This window comes from Ursus americanus, chromosome 17, assembly GCF_024610735.1.
Source record: "Ursus americanus isolate L20-20 chromosome 17, mUrsAme1.1.p, whole genome shotgun sequence".
Lineage (NCBI taxonomy): Eukaryota > Metazoa > Chordata > Mammalia > Carnivora > Ursidae > Ursus > Ursus americanus.
In genome coordinates, this window is record NC_142143.1 from 11,499,706 (window position 1) to 11,517,815 (window position 18,110).

The following is an 18,110-nucleotide window of genomic DNA, read 5'->3' on the forward strand; positions in this document are numbered from 1 at the left end:
GGCTTTTTCTTTCTAAAACTTAGTTGTCACCCTGGGTTTTTATTGTGGAACTGCTCCAGCATTTGCAAAATAGGATAGTGTAATGAGCCCCATATGCCGGTTGCACGGGCAGCTTCAAGGGTTCCTGATTCCCGGCCAGTCTTGGCTCATCATTAATCTTATGCCCCCACCTCCCACATGCATTATTTGAAGGAAACCTCAAACGTCTTATCATTTTTTCTGTAGATACCTCAGTGTGTCCCTTTTTATCTTAAGGTTTTGTAAATGTCTAAGTACTTCATGCTATGCCTGTGTTGTCGGGCATCTAAGTTGTTGCAAATTTGGGTCATTATAAATAACATTGCAATGACCGTATTTGTGTGCAAAGCTTTTTCTTCTATCCTTAGGGCTGTCTCGGGGCGGGGGTTGGGGGGGCGGGCGAAGGTGGAGTGACTGGAGCAAAGGGTTATAAGATTTAAACGTTCCTTGTATCTGACCTTCTGTCTCCCTGGGTGTGTCCCCTCCCTTCCCCCACCCCAGGCTGACTTTGCCATCGAGGCTTTGGCCAAGGCCACCTATGAGCGAATGTTCCGCTGGCTGGTGCTGCGGATCAACAAGGCTCTGGACAAGACCAAGAGGCAGGGCGCCTCTTTCATCGGCATCCTGGACATCGCTGGCTTCGAGATCTTCGATGTGAGCTCCTCACTTGTGCTCTCTTGGCCCCTTCTCCCTGGCCGAGGAATCTTCTTTCCTGTGGTCCCATGGCATTCTGAGTGGGCCAGCTCCTCGCTTGCGTGGAGACAGGACACATCAGTTGGGCGTGTTTTAAGCTCCAGCAAGCACTCCTGTTCCCAACCGGTAGAGCTAGAGAGAACAGGACCTTCTAGCAGGTGTCCTGGGAGCCTTCACGGGCAGGTGCTTTCTGAGCTTTACTCTTCCAGCGACTATTTATTGAGGGTTGGACAAGATGCTCTCTGCCTGTGAAGACAGGTCTGGCTGGAAAAGTGATACTTGCAGTAGATCAGGCGTTCTTAACCTGGGGTCCATGGAAGGATCCAGAGAGGTCCTGAACTCAGACGTCCTTTGCGCTCATCTACCTCAAACTCCTGGAAGTCACGAAGCCCACAGCTTCGTTTATTAATAATAAAGCACCATGTATTCGTATGGCACAGTATTTTGAGAATTACATTTCAATGTAACTTTTTTCCTTTGTAATTAGTCGATCTGTTTTATTCACTTTCAAACTTTGTTCTGAAAGAGGCCTTCCCAAACTTCTAGAAAGATCCATGGGCCCCAGGAAGTGAGGAACTCCTGCTCTGGGTTTGATTAAGGGAAGACGCCTGCTCTTCTGGGCTCCCCGGGGGCCAGCACCGAGCTGCCCAAGGAGGTCCATCCTGAACACCCGTCCCACTCCTCCCCGAGGAGCCGCGGCTTCGTGGCGGGAGGGTGGGCACCCTCTGACGCAGCGCTCTCTCCCTGCAGCTGAACTCCTTCGAGCAGCTGTGCATCAACTACACCAACGAGAAGCTGCAGCAGCTCTTCAACCACACCATGTTCATCCTGGAGCAGGAGGAGTACCAGCGCGAGGGCATCGAGTGGAACTTCATTGACTTCGGCCTCGACCTGCAGCCCTGCATCGACCTCATCGAGAAGCCAGTAAGTGCCAGACCTGTTCTGACCTCACACCTGGCTTGTCACTTGTCCCCTCAGGGGGGCATGCGTCTGGTTCCTCTCCCTGTCAATGCCAGCTGCAGGAATAGGCCCTTGGGCTCAGATCTGGTGCCTGGGGGACTCGCCCAGCTGCCAACCAGGTGGGGCTGTGGCTGGTGCCCAGGTATCCTGTCTTCAGTCCCAGAAGACCACCCAGTGTTTACCTGAGGGGTGGGCTCGATAAGGCTTTCTTTGTCTTAAAGAAACAGGCTGCTTTTATGTTAGAACATCCTGTCCCCAGGTGCTTTTGCTGCGGCGTGGCCTTGGGCAGAGCCAGGGTGTTAAGTGCTGTTCCCAGTACAGGAGCCGAGTCTGCCCGCCTTTAGGACTAACTCGGCGCCAGAGCTTCCGTCCCACAGCGTTGGCTGTTGGTGGGCGGTGGTAGCCGGAGAGCCCTCCCCTTTCCCCTCATTTCGTCACGAAAGCTTTTGCAGGTGCGGCTGGGTCACCTGCTTGGGTTTTAGGTTGGACAGGATGTGCTCCTTCATGGAGCCTGAGCGGTTTCTTGTTCTGGGTTCTCTCTCGATTGAGTTAAAGCACTGAACTCACATCTTCCAGAGTGCTGAGCTGCTGAAAATGGGTACAGCCAGAGTTACACCGAAATGCCAGTTAGCTGGAAGATCTCAGAGGGAGCTGGTGCACTTGGAAGTGTTCGTTGAGGCGGGGGCAGGGGTTGAAACGATTCATGATCCTAACGTGAAGCACTTGACTTTCGTGATGAGTTTTTCTTAAATCAGTTGAGTTTTCCAGTGAGTAAGATCCCATCCGGCTTTGAGTCTTGTCGGCCGGGCACCAGGCTCCACAGCGTTTCAATCTCTTCTTATCAATTCAGTGTGCTGCTGGGGCTCCGGGGGCTTCCTCGGAGGACTTGCCCCATGTCTCACATCTTACCACATCGTGGTGCAGACACAGCATGGGGGGAGGTGTCTCAGAGTTGCTCCAAGGAGGGAAGGTGCCTGTTGAGGGCAGCCCCCCGGGCGTGTGGGCCCTGGCACACACCCATCAAACCTACCAGGTGATTTCCGGGGCACTAAGCTTTTGAAACTCCGTGATGGATCATCTGGTTAAAGTGTGTCAGCCACACCCAGACCTCATAAGTTTCTTTTTAAATTAGAACCTTATTTATATATGTATTTTTAAGTGGGCTCTATGTCCAAGGTGGGGCTCGAACCCATGACCCTGAGGTCAAGAGTCATATGCCCTACCCACTGAGCCAGCCAGGTGCCCCTAGACTAGAGTTGTTGTTGTTGTTGTTCTTCTTCTTCTTTTTTTTTTTTTTTAAAGATTTTATTTATTTATTTGACAGACAGCCAGTGAGAGAGGGAACACAAGCAGGGGGAGTGGGAGAGGAAGATGTAGACTTCCCAGTGGAGCAGGGAGCCTGATGCGGGGCTCGATCCCAGGACGCTGGGATCATGCCCTGAGCCGAAGGCAGATGCTTAATGACTGTGCCCCTAGACTAGAATTCTTGAGTTGAGTTCTGCTAATGCTTCTTTTTATGCCCTCTATGGGGACAAGTGCCGCCCACCCTCTGCTGATTCTGCGGGTTCTCAGTCCTGACCTCCGGCTTCTTGTGAGGGCAGGGGTGGGGTGGGCCTCCAGGTCCTACTCACCTGTGTGTTGCTGTGTTTTTCCCAGGCAGGGCCCCCTGGCATCCTGGCCCTGCTGGACGAGGAGTGCTGGTTCCCCAAAGCCACCGACAAGAGCTTCGTAGAGAAGGTGGTACAGGAACAGGGCACCCACCCCAAGTTCCAGAAGCCCAAGCAGCTGAAGGACAAAGCTGATTTCTGCATCATCCACTATGCAGGCAAGGTGAGGCGAGCACATGCACGGCTGGTCCTCCTCCAGGGAGGTGGGGATGACAGAGGAGCTGGGCAGCCCTGGGGGCGGGGCAGGGGACAGTGCCTGTCTCGTGACTCATCCAGCGGGGTGCCCCGTGGCAGGAATCAGCATCCACGCGGCTCTCCTGCCTTGCGAGAGCCCCGTCCTGTGCGATATTGTACGAGGGGCTCGCAGCAGTCTCGGGGGTCTTGTCATTAGGTGCATTTTCTGGGTGTGGAAGGGAGATCTGTGCTAAAGGCAGATGCTGGGGTTTGAATTAGAACCCTGCCACCCCTAAGTGGTGTGACTTGGGGCCAATTAACCTCTCTGAGCCTCCGTCACCTCATCTGGAAAACCAGTAAGCACCGCCGTGCAGCGTTACGTGTATTCAGTGAGCTCGTGCGGCCCGGTGCTTGGCGCAGGTCAGTGCTCTAGGCGCGGCCACTCGGGCCCTGCACACCTGTCGTCGCCGGCCGCGCCGTCTGCGGTGTTCCCAACTGTTGTGCTCATTGGGGAATGTCTAGCTGCACTCCTGGCTTCTACCCACCAGAGGTCAGTAGCACTCTCCCTAGATGTGACAAAAAGGTCTCTACACATCGCCAGACATGGGGTGGGCATAGTGGCCTGGTGGGGAGCCATGACAGTGGGTGACAGCTTTGTTAATGGCCGAGGCTGCCCAGCCACAGAATGGCAAAACTGCCCTCATCTCGAACTGAAGAGGGGTGTCCCGAGTCCTCAGAGATCTGTACTTAGAATAAAGCTGGTTTCAGCAAGTTCTGTGTTCCTTGCTTGAAGCTCCTAACAGTTGCGCCAGAATATGCGAGGAGTCAGGCTAGGTGAGCCACGAGCTGTCACGGGCCCGCTCTGAGCCACACCTGGTCCCCGCCCTGGTCCCCGCCCACTGCTCCTGCACGCGGCCCCCATGCAGCCCAGCCTCTCCCACGGAGCTCGTCTGGTTCCTGCTGGTGCTGAAGCACACGGCTCTTGGCTTTGAAAACACCCATTAAAAAAAAACAAACCCCTGAAACAACCAACCCCGTTTCTATAGTTACCTAAGGCAACATCCCTGAGCCGCATTTCCACTTCTCTGTGTGTTAGAAATGCACTTGCAGAGCTGCTCATGGGGCTTTTATTGCAGTATTATTCATATTGCAAAAAACCAGCCATGCCGGAAAGCCCATCGGTGTGAGCCTGAACGGTGGAACTGGCCACGTGTGTCCACGCCTGGGGGCGGGGGCAAGCATGCTGGCTGTGCCCAGGCAGCCAGATGGCCAGGGATGTGGTGTCTGGGGCTTCATCGCCTCCCTGGAGGTAGCAAGAAGCAAGCATCACACACGTCGTCGCTGACAGCAGCACACCTGTGGGAGCACTTCCAGAAGGGGCCCCAGAACAGCGGTCACCTCTGAGCCGTGCTGTGGGTTAGGAAGAGGGAGGCCAAGGTGGCCTGCGCTCCAGATCGTTCTGGGGTCTTTGCAGTGAAAGTGCAATGGATGACTCATGAAGAACATATTTCAGAAAATAATAATACAAGCTCTGAGAAAACTTGGGCATCCTGAAAAGATAAAGCCAAAATCCTTGCCCCGTTACTAAAAGAAATACTATAACATTTTGGTTATGTCCTGCCAGGATTTTTTTTTCTTTATGTTTATATTACCTTAAAAAAAATTAAAAACAGGATATTTTATCACCACAACCTAAATTTCTCAGGCAGCCCCCCATTGCTGGATATCGGTGTCGTGGGTAGTTTTTCGCTGTTCCACGTCCCACCGCCGAGAACGTTCCCCCCCTGCTGCCCTCCTCGCTCATTTCTTTCTTGGGGCAGGACATACCAGCTCCAGGGGTGTTGGTGCCCGTGGGGTCAGCTGGTTTTCGGGGCGCTTGTCAGAGCTTGTGTCCCCAGAGCAGCCTGTGACTCCGGCCCCTGACTCTCGCAGGTTGACTACAAGGCGGACGAGTGGCTGATGAAGAACATGGACCCCCTGAATGACAATATCGCCACGCTTCTGCACCAGTCCTCCGACAAGTTCGTCTCAGAGCTCTGGAAGGATGGTACGCCCTTTGCCCCCACCCCCTGCCTCCCCTGGCCATGGCCGGCCTCTTCCCGCCTTTCCTGCGGTCCCGGGACCAGGGCCGGACCTGCACCCGTGGGAATGTCATGGCGGCCCAGAACCTTGGCCCGCAGGTTTCCCGTCCTGCGGTTCCACCTCTCCGTGGCTCTGGAGTTCTCTTTCCTTGCTTCTGTCGGTTCCTCCTTTCCTCTGCCTGGTTTTGCTTTAACCTCTCTGTTGCAGAGATGGAGAGCACTCAGAGAGCCTATTTCTATCACCGCTTTCCCATTCTCCACCTAGAACCAGGTGACTGGCCACCCTGAGTGCTGGCCCTCGTGTGTGCTGCTTGCAGGGCTGCGTGAGGTGCGCTTCTGCTGAGTGTTCTGATCCCGTGGCTCTTCCTGCCTGCCTGCCTGTCCCTTTCCCCGGTCTGCCCCTGGCTTGTGGGCAGGCTGTCCATCTGCATCTTGAAATGGGGGGTGGGGGGGAAACTCCAGCCTAAAAATTCATACCCTCCTCAGAGCTGCCCCTCAACGCCATCTTGCTGCTTGAGTGGCTACGGGTGTCTCAGCACGAGGTCGAGGAGTCGTGCGCCCTGCTGTGTGTGCGTGCACCCGAAAGCGAGGATAGTCTTTGTGCTTTCGTTCAGCGCGCTCAGCAGGGGCCTGCTCCTTCTGGGCCGAGCCTCCAGGGGCAGGATGCAAACGGCTGGTTATCATGGGGCACATTCACCCTTCCTCTGGGCAACCTGAGTGGTCTTCACAAGCCGCCCACTCCCTGGAAGCCTTCGGTAGCCAGTGAAATGGGCCCTGGGTGCGTGAGGTCAGAAAGGCCTCCCGGTTTAATTGACTGGTTCAACGGGTCTATCCTCGCTCCTGGCTCCTGTCTTGAGCACCTGTTCTTTTTTCTATTTTCACATAAATCCTAGAGGTCTGGCCACAAAAGAATAGGAAGCAGACTTCATCACAGAGCCCTTAGCTTTTACATCCAGCAGCCGAAGGCTTCTAATACTGGGTCTTGCTTAAAACGGCCCTCCGGCCCCCAGCCGCTGTGGTTGGGCTTGCTTGTTCTTTGCGTTCACGTCGGAGGAAGCGGTTCCTTCTTTGCTCTGGGCATGCGCCACGGTGCCGAGGGCTACCTCCCGGGAGGGTGTTTGAGAGCTAGGAGACCCAGTGAGACACAGGAGCAGGAAGGGGTCTGCACGCACACTTCTTGTGACCTCTCTGCTCCTCATGCCGTGTGCTGCTCTAGGCCCCTGGTTTAGAGGGCTCTGCGCAGGCCTCCAGACAATGCAGGAATCGTCGAGTCCTAATAACTGTGGCAGGTAGCTTTACAGCTCCTACTTTCTAACTCCCAGCTCTGTGCCCTTAGGTAGAGGTCAGTGTGATTTCAGAATACTGTTTTTTTTTTTTTTTTTTTTTTTAGTGGGACTATGAAACAACAGGATTTTGTAGGTCAAGTGTTAACACCTCGTTAGAGGCAGCCTAGTGACGTCACCAGGCTCGCCATTCTGAGATCCTGTTGCAGCTTTATTACATCTCTCTGGGAATAGGAGCTTGTCCAGTGTGCTGAAGATGGGTGATAGGAATGTGGGGTTAGCCATTGGACCGCTCCCACCACCCCCCGCCCGTGGCTTTGCAGGCTTTCCAAACCCTTTCCTGCCTCCTGTTCACAAAGTCAAGTTTGCTAAACGTTTGGAGTTGACCTTAGCCCTCTGTGTAGATTCTGTGTAGAAACGGTCTCGCTGTTCTGTAGTCTCTCCTCCTCCTGTCCCGGTGTCTGTCTCTCCTGTCCCTCCACCCCCCCCCCACCCAGGACCACTGGGCATTCATGTGCTTTTTGGGTGATCTCTGCAGTGGACCGCATCATCGGCCTGGACCAGGTGGCCGGCATGTCGGAAACGGCGCTGCCCGGGGCCTTCAAGACGCGGAAGGGCATGTTCCGGACCGTGGGCCAGCTCTACAAGGAGCAGCTGGCCAAGCTGATGGCCACACTGAGGAACACCAACCCCAACTTCGTCCGCTGCATCATCCCCAACCACGAGAAGAAGGTGCGGGTGCTGGGCCCCTGTCTGTCTCCCTGAGCAGAAGTGGTGTCTCTTCCTCCCCCCCCCCTCCCCCCCCCCCACTGAGAGCCTCAGCAGAGACCTGCCGTGGCACCGCACAAGGCACCCTGAGCAGACAGGCTGCAGTTGCGGCCGGCCTGCCTGCTGGGTGTCTGGCTCCCTGGAGCCTTTCCCGGACCCGGACTGGGTACCTGTGGGCTGCTGGGACTCCCACTCCTGGGGGTGTGTACTCCGTTGAGCCACGAGGGGCCTGCCCTGCCTTTCTCTGGCCACGCCAGGTAGCGACTCAAGACCACACGCGTGTGTTTCTTTCTCCAGGCTGGCAAACTGGATCCCCACCTCGTGCTGGACCAGCTGCGCTGCAACGGGGTCCTGGAGGGCATCCGGATCTGCCGCCAGGGCTTCCCCAACAGAGTGGTCTTCCAGGAGTTCCGGCAGAGGTGAGCCGCGGCCGGGAGCCTCCCCCTCCTGCGGCGGGCCGCGTGGGCCAGGAGCAGTTTCCTCATCCCCGTAGGGCTGAGGTCTGGCCGGCTCCTCCTGTTCATCTCTGTGCCACCCTCTGTATGAGAAGGGGGTTTCCCGGTCTTGTTACCTTGCTGGCTGTCACCGCTAGTGACTGGGTGGCCTGGCACTGCTTGCTACTGTTAGAGGATCTCGGAAGGGAAGTTAAAGAGGAATCAGCCAGAGACCTGGGTGTTCGAGGAACTTTGTAGAAACGGAGGTCCCAGAGCTCTGGGGCTTCTTGCTGCATGTGGGGACGACCGAGTGGGACATCAACCATAGGGTCCTATGTGTGTAAGGGCTACGCTCAGGGCCGGTTACTGGCGTGATGCAGCCCCCTGTTTCCGGGACCATCCCACTTGTTAGAGGCCCCTGCAGCGCCTCGGGGGAAAGGGGCAGATGCGGACACCGGGCCGTTAGCAGTTGGTGAGCCCAGCCTAAAGCTCGTCTTTGACTGAAACAGTCCAGTGTGACTTTCCATCCACTTTCTAGAACGCGTGAAGGCTTTCTGGGTCGCTGAGCCTAAGGAAAGAGCAGGGTGGGATTTGCTGAATGTCTGCCTTCCTTGGGAGACGCCGTGAAGGGAGTCCTGCGTGTGCTGTCCTGTAGGAAGCCATGCATCCCAGGCCGCGGGGAATCCGAGCAAGGGGCTAGACTGACCAGCCTTCTCTTTCTTCCTCAGATACGAGATCCTCACACCAAATTCCATTCCGAAGGGCTTCATGGATGGGAAGCAGGCGTGTGTGCTCATGGTGAGTAGAACTGCCCACTCTGGCTCCCACGGAGGGGGTGGCCCTTTGGCGGGTGCACGTGCATGGCCAGCACCCGTGTGCCTGGACACGGCCCTTTTCACTGGATGACGCCTGTACGTTGTTGTCCTGCCGTTGCTCCAGTCCTGATTCTGCCGGACGCCCCGTGCAGCAGCCGTCTTGGCCCTGGGATGGTCAGGGATGGCGTGCGGGACGGGGGCGGTGTGGAGACTGACACTGCGGCCCCAGCAGGCTTCTGACGGGAGCTGCTCCCTCCCTTTGGGGCATGTTCTCGTGCTTTCTTGCCTGTGTCTCCTTGGATTGTCATGCCCAGTGTGGTTGGCAGGGGGCAGTTCCCCACCAGGGCAGCTGCCCGGAGCACGGCCCCAAGCCCCCGCAGTGTGTGCTTCTGGACATTTCCTCTCAGCCCTTCGAGCAGTGCCTGACATGCAGCGGGCTCTCTGAACTCTGCTAGAATGAATGGCAGCCCCTGGTGGCTCGGTGGCCAAGCTGGGGCCGGATTCCCCCGTCCTGTTCCCTACCGTATAGGTGTCGTGTTCCTCCCAGGGGTGAGCGGCCCCTGCCTCCTGTTGTCTTTCCTCTGCATTCTTTCCAAAGAGGAGAGAGGGTGGGCTGGGGGGTTGTCAGAAAGAGAAGCGGGAAGAAGGAAGCAGACATGTCCTATGTGGGAAGCTCTGCGTTAGGTGATAGGGAGGTGGGGATGGGAGGGAGGAGGCCGCTCCCTGCTGTCCAGCGCTCACCAGCTGGTGGGAAAGAGGGTGTGACCAGGGAGGGTGTGTGGGCCACCCTCTGTCCAGGAGACTTGGTTAGTGGCTGTCCAGGTTAGGGGTGGGGCAGGGAGGGAAGATGCCCATGCTGGCTCCTCTCCAGTCTTCTCCCAGGGCCTCTCCAGGATGACCGGGGCCATTTGGGGGCCCCGAAGCTCGCTCGGATCCCACTTCTCCTGTTCCAGGCTTTGACTTTCAGAGCTTGTTCTAAATCTGTGTCTCCCGACAGGCAGACAGGCAGACCCTTCCCCCGGTGGGTTAACAAGAGAGCCCTGCATTGTACGCAGACTGCTCAGGGATGGTAATGGGCACTCATTCTGTTCTGTCCACAGTGCGGGTGGCCCTGTGCTGAGCTCTGTGCTTTCCCGTTCAGATCTCACGGCCATACTGGGGACGAGGCACTATTGCTTGATTTCTTCACTTCTCTTCTAACGAAAGAAAGCATTATTTCCATTTTCCAGCTGAGGAAGCAGGGGCTCATAGAGGTTAAAGCCCTGGGTCACCTAATTAGCATTTGGTCTGGGCTTGGCCTGAACCAGAGCGTGTCCTAGTCTTGGTGACAACGATGACGCGTAGCCCCCTCTGGTTTGAGGGTGGCCCAGCTGGGCATTGGTAGACCGTAATGGCAGTGCATGGAGGTGGGAGGTAGAAGGGGGGAAGACCCTGAGATCCCTTTGATGTCGGGGTTCTGTGTTTTTCAGTTGTCTGGTATGTCACCTGCCCTGTGCGGGAAGCCACCTGCCCCTCCCAGCATCCTCTGAGCCCCGCTGTCTCTGGTTCCGGGGGACGGGCTGCCCAGCAGAGAAACAGCTGCTGGTGGATAGCCTCTCTGGGACAGACTGCTGGCTCCCAGCGTTGTTCCGAGGGCCCCATGGTGGCACAGGGTCAGTGTCCTGCTCTGCTCCCATCTAGATCAAAGCCTTGGAGCTGGATAGCAACCTGTACCGCATCGGCCAGAGCAAGGTCTTCTTCCGGGCTGGTGTGCTGGCCCACCTGGAGGAGGAGCGGGACCTGAAGATCACGGATGTCATCATCGGGTTCCAGGCCTGCTGCAGGGGCTACCTGGCCAGGAAGTGAGTTCTTGGAGGGGCCCGCCTCTGCCCAGCCTGCCGGTGCTCAGGCCCTTCCCAGCTTTCCTGCTGCATGGGCACTGATGCCGATCTGGCGTCAGTCTGAGGGACGCCCAGGTGTGGAGCTCCATGCCCCCTGCTTTCTGGATTTCTGCCTGAGGTTTAAAGTGACCAGCTGGGAAGAGGGTGACTCTGGGCCTGATTCGCCTGCCCCGAACAGTTCTGCTTACCAGTATTCCTCACCGTGTCCCTCGTGTGGGGACGATGCCCAGAGTTCCCTGGTCTCCTCAGGAGATCATCCTTGAGTCCAGCGCAGTTCCTCTGAGAGTGGGGCTCACCTGCTGCAGGGCAGTGGGTGCGGCGGCTGCACGTTGGTCTCCGGAACCCCGATGTCTGTGCTTGGGGCCGTATGTTCCAGTGTGAGCTGGGAGCCCTGGGAGACAGAGCATGGCTTTGTGGTGTTTGGACAAACGGAGCCTCCGTGTATCCCAAAGCCCCTTAAGTTGACACGTTAAGCCCACCGTTGCAGGACATCGGCTGCTGACGTTTTCCCGCCAATCAAAGGCCCCCCGATGGCGGGTGGCAGCAGGGTGGGAAGCTGAAGTCAGCACGTCTGCTGAGTGGCCGGCGGTCACACCAGACACAGATCTAGTTAGTTTACAAGGGGCTCTCACCCCGTGAACTCACTTGCCTCTTGGCGAAAGAGGGTGGCCTGGTGACCTAGGTCCTTGTCAGTCACCCTCTGCGGGGTCACCCCCCGGACTCCACCCCGAGGCCAGGCTCCTTCCCTGCACTTGTGTCTTGCGGCATCTCAGGCGGGGCGGGGTCGACTCCCCCGGAAAAGCCTCCCGACCGCTGGAGGTGTGCGGCCCCCTGCCCTGACTGGGCCCCTGTCCCCAGGGCCTTCGCCAAGCGGCAGCAGCAGCTGACGGCCATGAAGGTGCTGCAGAGGAACTGCGCCGCCTACCTCAAGCTGCGGAACTGGCAATGGTGGAGGCTCTTCACCAAGGTGGGTTCCGGACGGGGCCTCGCGCGCCCTGCCGGCCTCCCCTGTGGCACGGGGACAGGCAGGCCCCACACAGGCCTCTGTGCGGGCCTCGGGGCCCTGGGAGCGGCGTGAGCCTGCCCACGTGAGCCCGGGCTGGGCCTGCCCTGCGGGGTCCAGAGCGTGCGTGCCTGGCACGTGTCTGGCGTGGACGGCTTCAGCCTGCCGTCGGGCTCAGAGCAGCTCCCATCCGTGTGACGCCCTGGCTGCTGGGCCCCTCCCAACAATGTGCTGGGGGCGCTGTGCTCCCAGGCAGCCTCAGGGCGGTGGGTCGGAACGTACACAGCTGGACGGGCCTTCCCCTCCTTAGCTTTCTAAAAAAAAGAAAAGTCCCTTCATCGTGAAAGTCATTCAGGCTGCTTTTGTTTGTAATAACTAATTTGTGGCAGTTGCAAAAAGTTGACTGACAACATAAAGAAGAAAACAAAAGGTCGCACGTGATCCCTTCAGCCCCGAGCCAGCGTCCGTGTCGAGATGTTTCAGTGTTTATTCCGTCTTTTTTTTACTCTCTTTAAATCTCCGCTCTGTAAACCATAGGCATTCTTACTAGCAGAGCTCCGACTTGCATAAACAGTCTTGTGTTTCCCATTTTCCATTTAAAATTCCTTCACGAGCATCATTTGTTTTAAAAGTCAGCATGTTATTCCCTGGAGACATTTCCTATTTTATCTGGCTCCTTTTCCCGTGGTGTTTCTTTCTCTCGTTCCTGGTTTTTCACTGTTGTAAACTTGCTGTCCACATCTTCACACACACGGGGGTGGTTTCCCTGACCTGTACTTACCGGGTCAGAGGCCTGTGGCACCAGCCCCGAATCGATTTCCAGAAAGATGGTCTGTGCTCACGCCTCCTCCCCACAGCTTGTCCAGTTGCCCGTCACTCCCGTGAGCTCGCACTGGGCACAGGTGAGGGCCCGGACAGGCATCCTCAGCCGAACACCTCTACCTCCCATCTCTTCCAGGTCAAGCCGCTGCTGCAGGTGAGCCGGCAGGAGGAGGAGATGATGGCCAAGGAGGAGGAGCTGGTGAAGGTCCGGGAGAAGCAGCTGGCCGCAGAGAACAGGCTCACGGAGATGGAGACACTCCAGTCCCAGGTCGGTGTCTGCAGGCTCGGCCTAGGTAGTCGGGGCGGCCACTCCTGGTGCTGCCACCTGCTGGCCACCAGTGGGCGGGGCGTGTTGTTTGGAGGTGAAGGAGACCTTTTGCTGTCACTGTAAACAGACCCAGACCCCTTCTGGGTTTTGTGATGTAGGGAGGCTGTGATGTAGGGAGGCCCCCCGTTGGGACGGACAGCTCGTGAGTGTTGGGTGAACGTCCCTGAGCCTGTGTCCTGGGGATGTCAGTGCATAGCTCACGGGCTAGTGGTGGGAAGTGTCTGGGAGCCTCAGCGCCCTCGAGACGGGAACTTCTTGGGTGGGCACGGTCTCCTCCCCACGGAAGCCTGAGCACGAGAGCCTCCGTGCTGCTGGGGCCTGAGCAGCTTGTGGGGGCTCACGTGGCCTGTGTGCTCTTTGCAGCTCATGGCGGAGAAGCTGCAGCTGCAGGAGCAGCTCCAGGCGGAAACGGAACTGTGTGCTGAGGCCGAGGAGCTCCGGGCCCGCCTGACCGCCAAGAAGCAGGAGCTCGAAGAGATTTGCCATGACCTGGAGGCCAGAGTGGAGGAGGAGGAGGAGCGCTGCCAGCACCTGCAGGCAGAGAAGAAGAAAATGCAGCAAAACATCCAGGTAAAGGCCCCTCCCTCCCTCCAGAGAAGGGGCAGGGCTGGCCGCCAGAAACGGGGTGGAGGGGACACGGCGCGGCGAGGCGCAGCGCCCTTCGAGCTGGAGAGAACGCAGAAGTCGCCAGGGCCGTGGGAGTCCTCTGAGAGCTCCTCTGTGTGGGCAGTAGTTCCTCTCACAGGCGTCAGACTTCCGCGAGCACTGCCAGAGGAGCACCAAAGTCTGATTTCCCTTGGTCAGTCCAAGGAGCCAGGGCGGTCAGCTCTGCCTTCTGCTCACGCCTTTGGCGGGCAGTTTGCGCGAGGAGGCACCTCGGAACCAGCGAGCACACGATCGGGCCGGGGTCCCTTGTCTCCGTACCCCAGTTTTGAAGACGGAACCCCACAAGTGGGGGGTTGGGCCGGGTCCGTGTGGTTTCCCCACCCCCCTCACGGTCTCCCTGGCTCCGCGGTAGGAACTAGAGGAGCAGCTGGAGGAGGAGGAGAGCGCCCGCCAGAAGCTGCAGCTGGAGAAGGTGACCACCGAGGCCAAGCTGAAGAAGCTGGAGGAAGACCAGATCATCATGGAAGACCAGAACTGCAAACTGGCCAAGGTGAGGCCCGGAGCGCTGAGACGCGCGGGCTGCGGAGAGTGGGCGGCTGGGCGCAGGCCAGGCGCCGGGCCTACTGCCTCCCTCCCTCTCCTGCAGTCACAGCATCTGGTCATGGGTCCTCTTCTGGGTGTCCCTGGCCTCCGGGTGCCAGCGTCCTATTCGAACGGGTGTTTCTCACCGCTGAGTGGGGCCCAAGGGCAGGGTTTGGCATTTCTTTTCGGTAAAGCTCTCTGCAAGCTCCCGATACCTGAGACTTGTAGCTGAGCCGTCTGTGGGGTTTTGCACATCGTCACCGGGGGCATTTGGGCACCGTGGTGGCTCAGTGTTAGGTGCAGGGGCCCTCCTCCAGCTGTCCCCAGGCTAGTGGCTGTTTCTCTTAGAGCCAAGTCGGGTCCCTGTCAGAGTCTGCCATTGAGCACATAAAAGCCCAGAGTCGTGTCAGGAGAAGGAAAGACAGGGTCAGAAGGCCCTCCTCAGTCCCGAGTGTGGAGTGGGGGCTGATGTGGCAGGACGCCAGCCTGTGGACTCTGTGACAGGAGACTGGGTCGCTCGTGCTAGGTGTTGGCGCTTGTTTAGTACTGGGACTGTGAGGTCAGCCTGGTCAGGGACTCGCTGAGATTAGGACTCCAGTGATGGCGACGCGGTGAGAAGTGGGGGGAGCAGCCAGGCGCTTTGGGGCATGAGGAAGGCGGAGGTCACAGCCCACCCAGTGAACGTGTGCCAGGCACAGAGAGGGTAGAGTAATTGTGTGAGTCCCCTTCCCGATACTAGCTGCCACATGGGTGCCTTTCTTAGTTGAGCCCAAAGGGGTGACGCAGGTCCAGGAAGGCCTTAGGCACCATATTTGAGATACTAAGGAAGCTTATCCAGCTAATTTAGGGGTGCTAGTGAGTTTTTTTTTTTTGGAGATTATTTGAGAGAGAGACCATGAGTGGGAGGGGCAGAGGGAGAGAATCTCAAGCTGACTCCCCGCTGCTCATGGAGCCTGACCTGGGGCTCGATTTCAGGACCCCAAGATCATGACCTGAGCCGAAACCCAGAGTCAGTCGCTTAACCAACTGTGCCAAGCAGGCACCAGCTGGTGACCTTTCAGAATTACCCTTTGATCCAGAAAATCCTAGTGAATCAAGTGTATAAGGTCCTCCCCTTGGTTCAACCCTAAATTTCTGGGCAAGTTATACTTTGAAGAGAGCTAAAGTGTTCTGTGCTCAACTGACTTCAAGCTCTGACCCACCCTTGCGCCCCCCCCCCCAGGAGAAGAAGCTTCTGGAAGACAGAATAGCTGAGTTTACCACCAACCTCATGGAAGAGGAGGAGAAATCGAAGAGCCTCGCCAAGCTCAAGAACAAGCACGAGGCGATGATCACCGACCTGGAGGGTAAGAGGGTGGTGGGCAGGAACCGGGGCATCCCCACTCCAGGTCCTGCCGAGAGCAGGGTCACCAGGCTGGTCTCGTGTTCGCTGTGTGCAGGCAGCCCCCAGCCACTGCCCTGAAAACCTCGGGGACGGCTCTGCTCCCTGTGGGGGTCTGGGCCTCCGGGCACTGGCTGGACTGGGGAGGGATGTTCCCCCACGTGAAGGGCTCTCAGAACACTTTGGCATTTCTCTCCTGTCACGTGCCATGAGTTGCACAAGATTGGCTTCCCGAGAGGTCCCAGGTCCGACCCCAGCTCTGCCGCTTACCAGCTGGGTCACCTTGCAGTTCTCCGTAATCTCCGTGGGCTTTAGTTTCTCTTCCCTCTAAGGGGTGCAGTGAACGGGCGTCTGCAGGGGCTGCAGTAAATCACACGTACAGACGCACCGTGCGTGCTCTGCTGGGTTGGACCGATGCTGCAAAAGGCCGTTGCTTGACTCGGGGCAGGTGACCAGTTGTGCCTTTGTCACCCTGTGTCCTGGCAGGAGGACGGGCTGGAACACGGGTCTGTGTCTGAGCATTTCTCACCCCTGCCTCTTGAGAGGTGTAGATAGCAGAGAGGGGAGAGGGGAGAGGGGGCTGGGGGCTCCGAGCTCACGCCAGAAACCGCTGCTGCCTCAGACTCAGAGCAGCCCAGCGTGCCCAGGGAAGTTGTTGACTCCTTAGAGAGGGCAAGAGCACAAGCGGGGGAAGCGTTAGAGGGAGAGGAAGAAGCAGGCTCCCTGCAGAGCAGGGAGCCCGATGTGGGGCTTGATCCCGGGACCCTGAGATCATGACCTGAGCTGAAGACAGACAGACAGACATGCACATGCACACACACACACACACACACACACACATGCACGGCCGGTGGGAACATAGACCGGTAGGTGGCCTTGAACAGTATGGCGTTGCCTGGTGGCTTTGAAGCTTCACGTGCCTACAACCGACGCAACGCTCTCGGCCACACGCACAAGGGGTTCGGGGCCAGCGTGCTCACAGCAGCATCGTTCTGAGGGCACACATGCCCGTCAGTTGTAGCACCGGGAGATAAGCTGTGGTATGTTCACCGGGCGGAACACTGGACTGGTCACGTGGGTCAACCGCACTGACACTTAACTTGCTAAATCTCAAGGTCTCAATATTGAGTGACAAAAGCAAGTCAAGGAATAAAAGCCACTGACCCTTACTGAGCGCGGACTCTGGGCTTGGAGCTGTTGTGCGTGCCCACGGATACTAATGCCCACGAGCCTCACACCCTCATGAGGCAGGTGGTCTTGCTATCCTTGTTACTCAGATGACACACAGGAAGGCGAAGGGGTGACCTGAGTGATGTCCTAGTGGAAATCGTAAAGCCAGACATTGGACCCTGACCCACTGTACCGAGTGTGTAGAATTCATACAGGACATTCCCTTACACAGTTTAGGTTCTTGAAAACTAAACCTGTTTTTTAGGGAGGCCGACCTGGTACAGCCTTAAAGGAAAACAAGGGAACTGTGAGCACAGCGTGCAGGGGAGCGTAGGTCCCTGGTGGGGCAGGTCAGCAGGGTTTGGGGTGACACTGGACGTGGAGGCTTGGGGATGTTCACTCCTTCATCCAGGCCTTGGGTACGAGTGTGCGTATCGTGATTCTTTAAGGCTCACGTATGGTTTATGACAAAAACTTAGTATTTTATGTCAGAGTAAAAAGCAAAGATGGAAAAAATCTGTGAGCACTGAGGGCTCTGTCGGTCTCCCCCGGCTTGCTCCTCAGAGCGCCTCCGAAGAGAGGAGAAGCAGCGTCAGGAGCTGGAGAAGACTCGTCGGAAGCTGGAAGGGGACTCCACCGACCTCAATGACCAGATCGCCGAGCTGCAGGCCCAGATCGCTGAGCTCAAGATGCAGCTGGCCAAGAAAGAGGAGGAGCTGCAGGCTGCCTTGGCCAGGTAGGAGCCATGCATCAGCTCATGGAGGGGCCAGCGCCCCCTGTCGGCACTTGCTGCTGTGTGAGCCACAGGCTGCTGTCCTCTTGGAGCCATTGCACAGCAAGAGCTGTCCTATGCCCTGAGGACATGCATGCAGCTGTTTTGTTATTGTCTCTCTGTAATCCCCCAGAAGTCATCTGCAAGGTCACCCGAGCACCACAGGCCTTTCGTTCCTTGCATTTTAAAATTTTCTGGCTATAGGCATGCTTTAAAAAAAAAAAAAAAAAAGAGCTTTGTTTTAAATCCACAGTAAAATAGCAGAAGGTGCATAGAATTCCCATACACCCCTGCACCTCCCCCCACATGGCCTCCCCCATTATCACATCCCAGCCCAGGGTGGCACATTTGTTGCAATTAATGAACCTGCACTGGCATGATTTTCACCCCCAGAGTATCTGGGGCACCTTTGTATTTTTCCTTAGTTGTTGTAATGATGGACTGTAGCGTTTTATTTCCTTTTTAATTTTCACTTAATATTTAGTTGTTTTGTGTTTTTACGTTTAGAGCACTGAATTTCAGTTTGGAAAATGAAGTGACTCTTCTATGGGGTTTTTCAGTTCTCAAACTGGTTTTGCTTTTAAATCTTCTGGAAGCTTCAGATGTCTTTTTTGCAGAGAGGAACGCCTGAAGGCCATGGTTATGACTTCGGAAGTGGCTTCGGCTGCTCCTC

The 18,110-nt window shown here is 57.0% G+C and overlaps 1 protein-coding gene across 1 annotated transcript in view; it reads left to right on the top strand.

Annotated features, from left to right (window-relative positions):
• MYH9 (myosin heavy chain 9) overlaps window positions 1–18,110 on the top strand; it is an 89,321-nt gene that overhangs the window by 58,772 nt on the left and 12,439 nt on the right. The window contains exons 12-25 of the mRNA XM_045780077.2: window positions 520–672; window positions 1,462–1,635; window positions 3,328–3,501; window positions 5,445–5,559; window positions 7,415–7,608; window positions 7,942–8,063; window positions 8,807–8,876; window positions 10,574–10,734; window positions 11,632–11,740; window positions 12,735–12,866; window positions 13,290–13,496; window positions 13,945–14,082; window positions 15,337–15,460; window positions 17,230–17,401. Coding sequence (XP_045636033.1) covers window positions 520–672; window positions 1,462–1,635; window positions 3,328–3,501; window positions 5,445–5,559; window positions 7,415–7,608; window positions 7,942–8,063; window positions 8,807–8,876; window positions 10,574–10,734; window positions 11,632–11,740; window positions 12,735–12,866; window positions 13,290–13,496; window positions 13,945–14,082; window positions 15,337–15,460; window positions 17,230–17,401 — 2,045 coding nt within the window. The remainder of the gene's footprint in view (window positions 1–519; window positions 673–1,461; window positions 1,636–3,327; window positions 3,502–5,444; window positions 5,560–7,414; window positions 7,609–7,941; window positions 8,064–8,806; window positions 8,877–10,573; window positions 10,735–11,631; window positions 11,741–12,734; window positions 12,867–13,289; window positions 13,497–13,944; window positions 14,083–15,336; window positions 15,461–17,229; window positions 17,402–18,110) is intronic.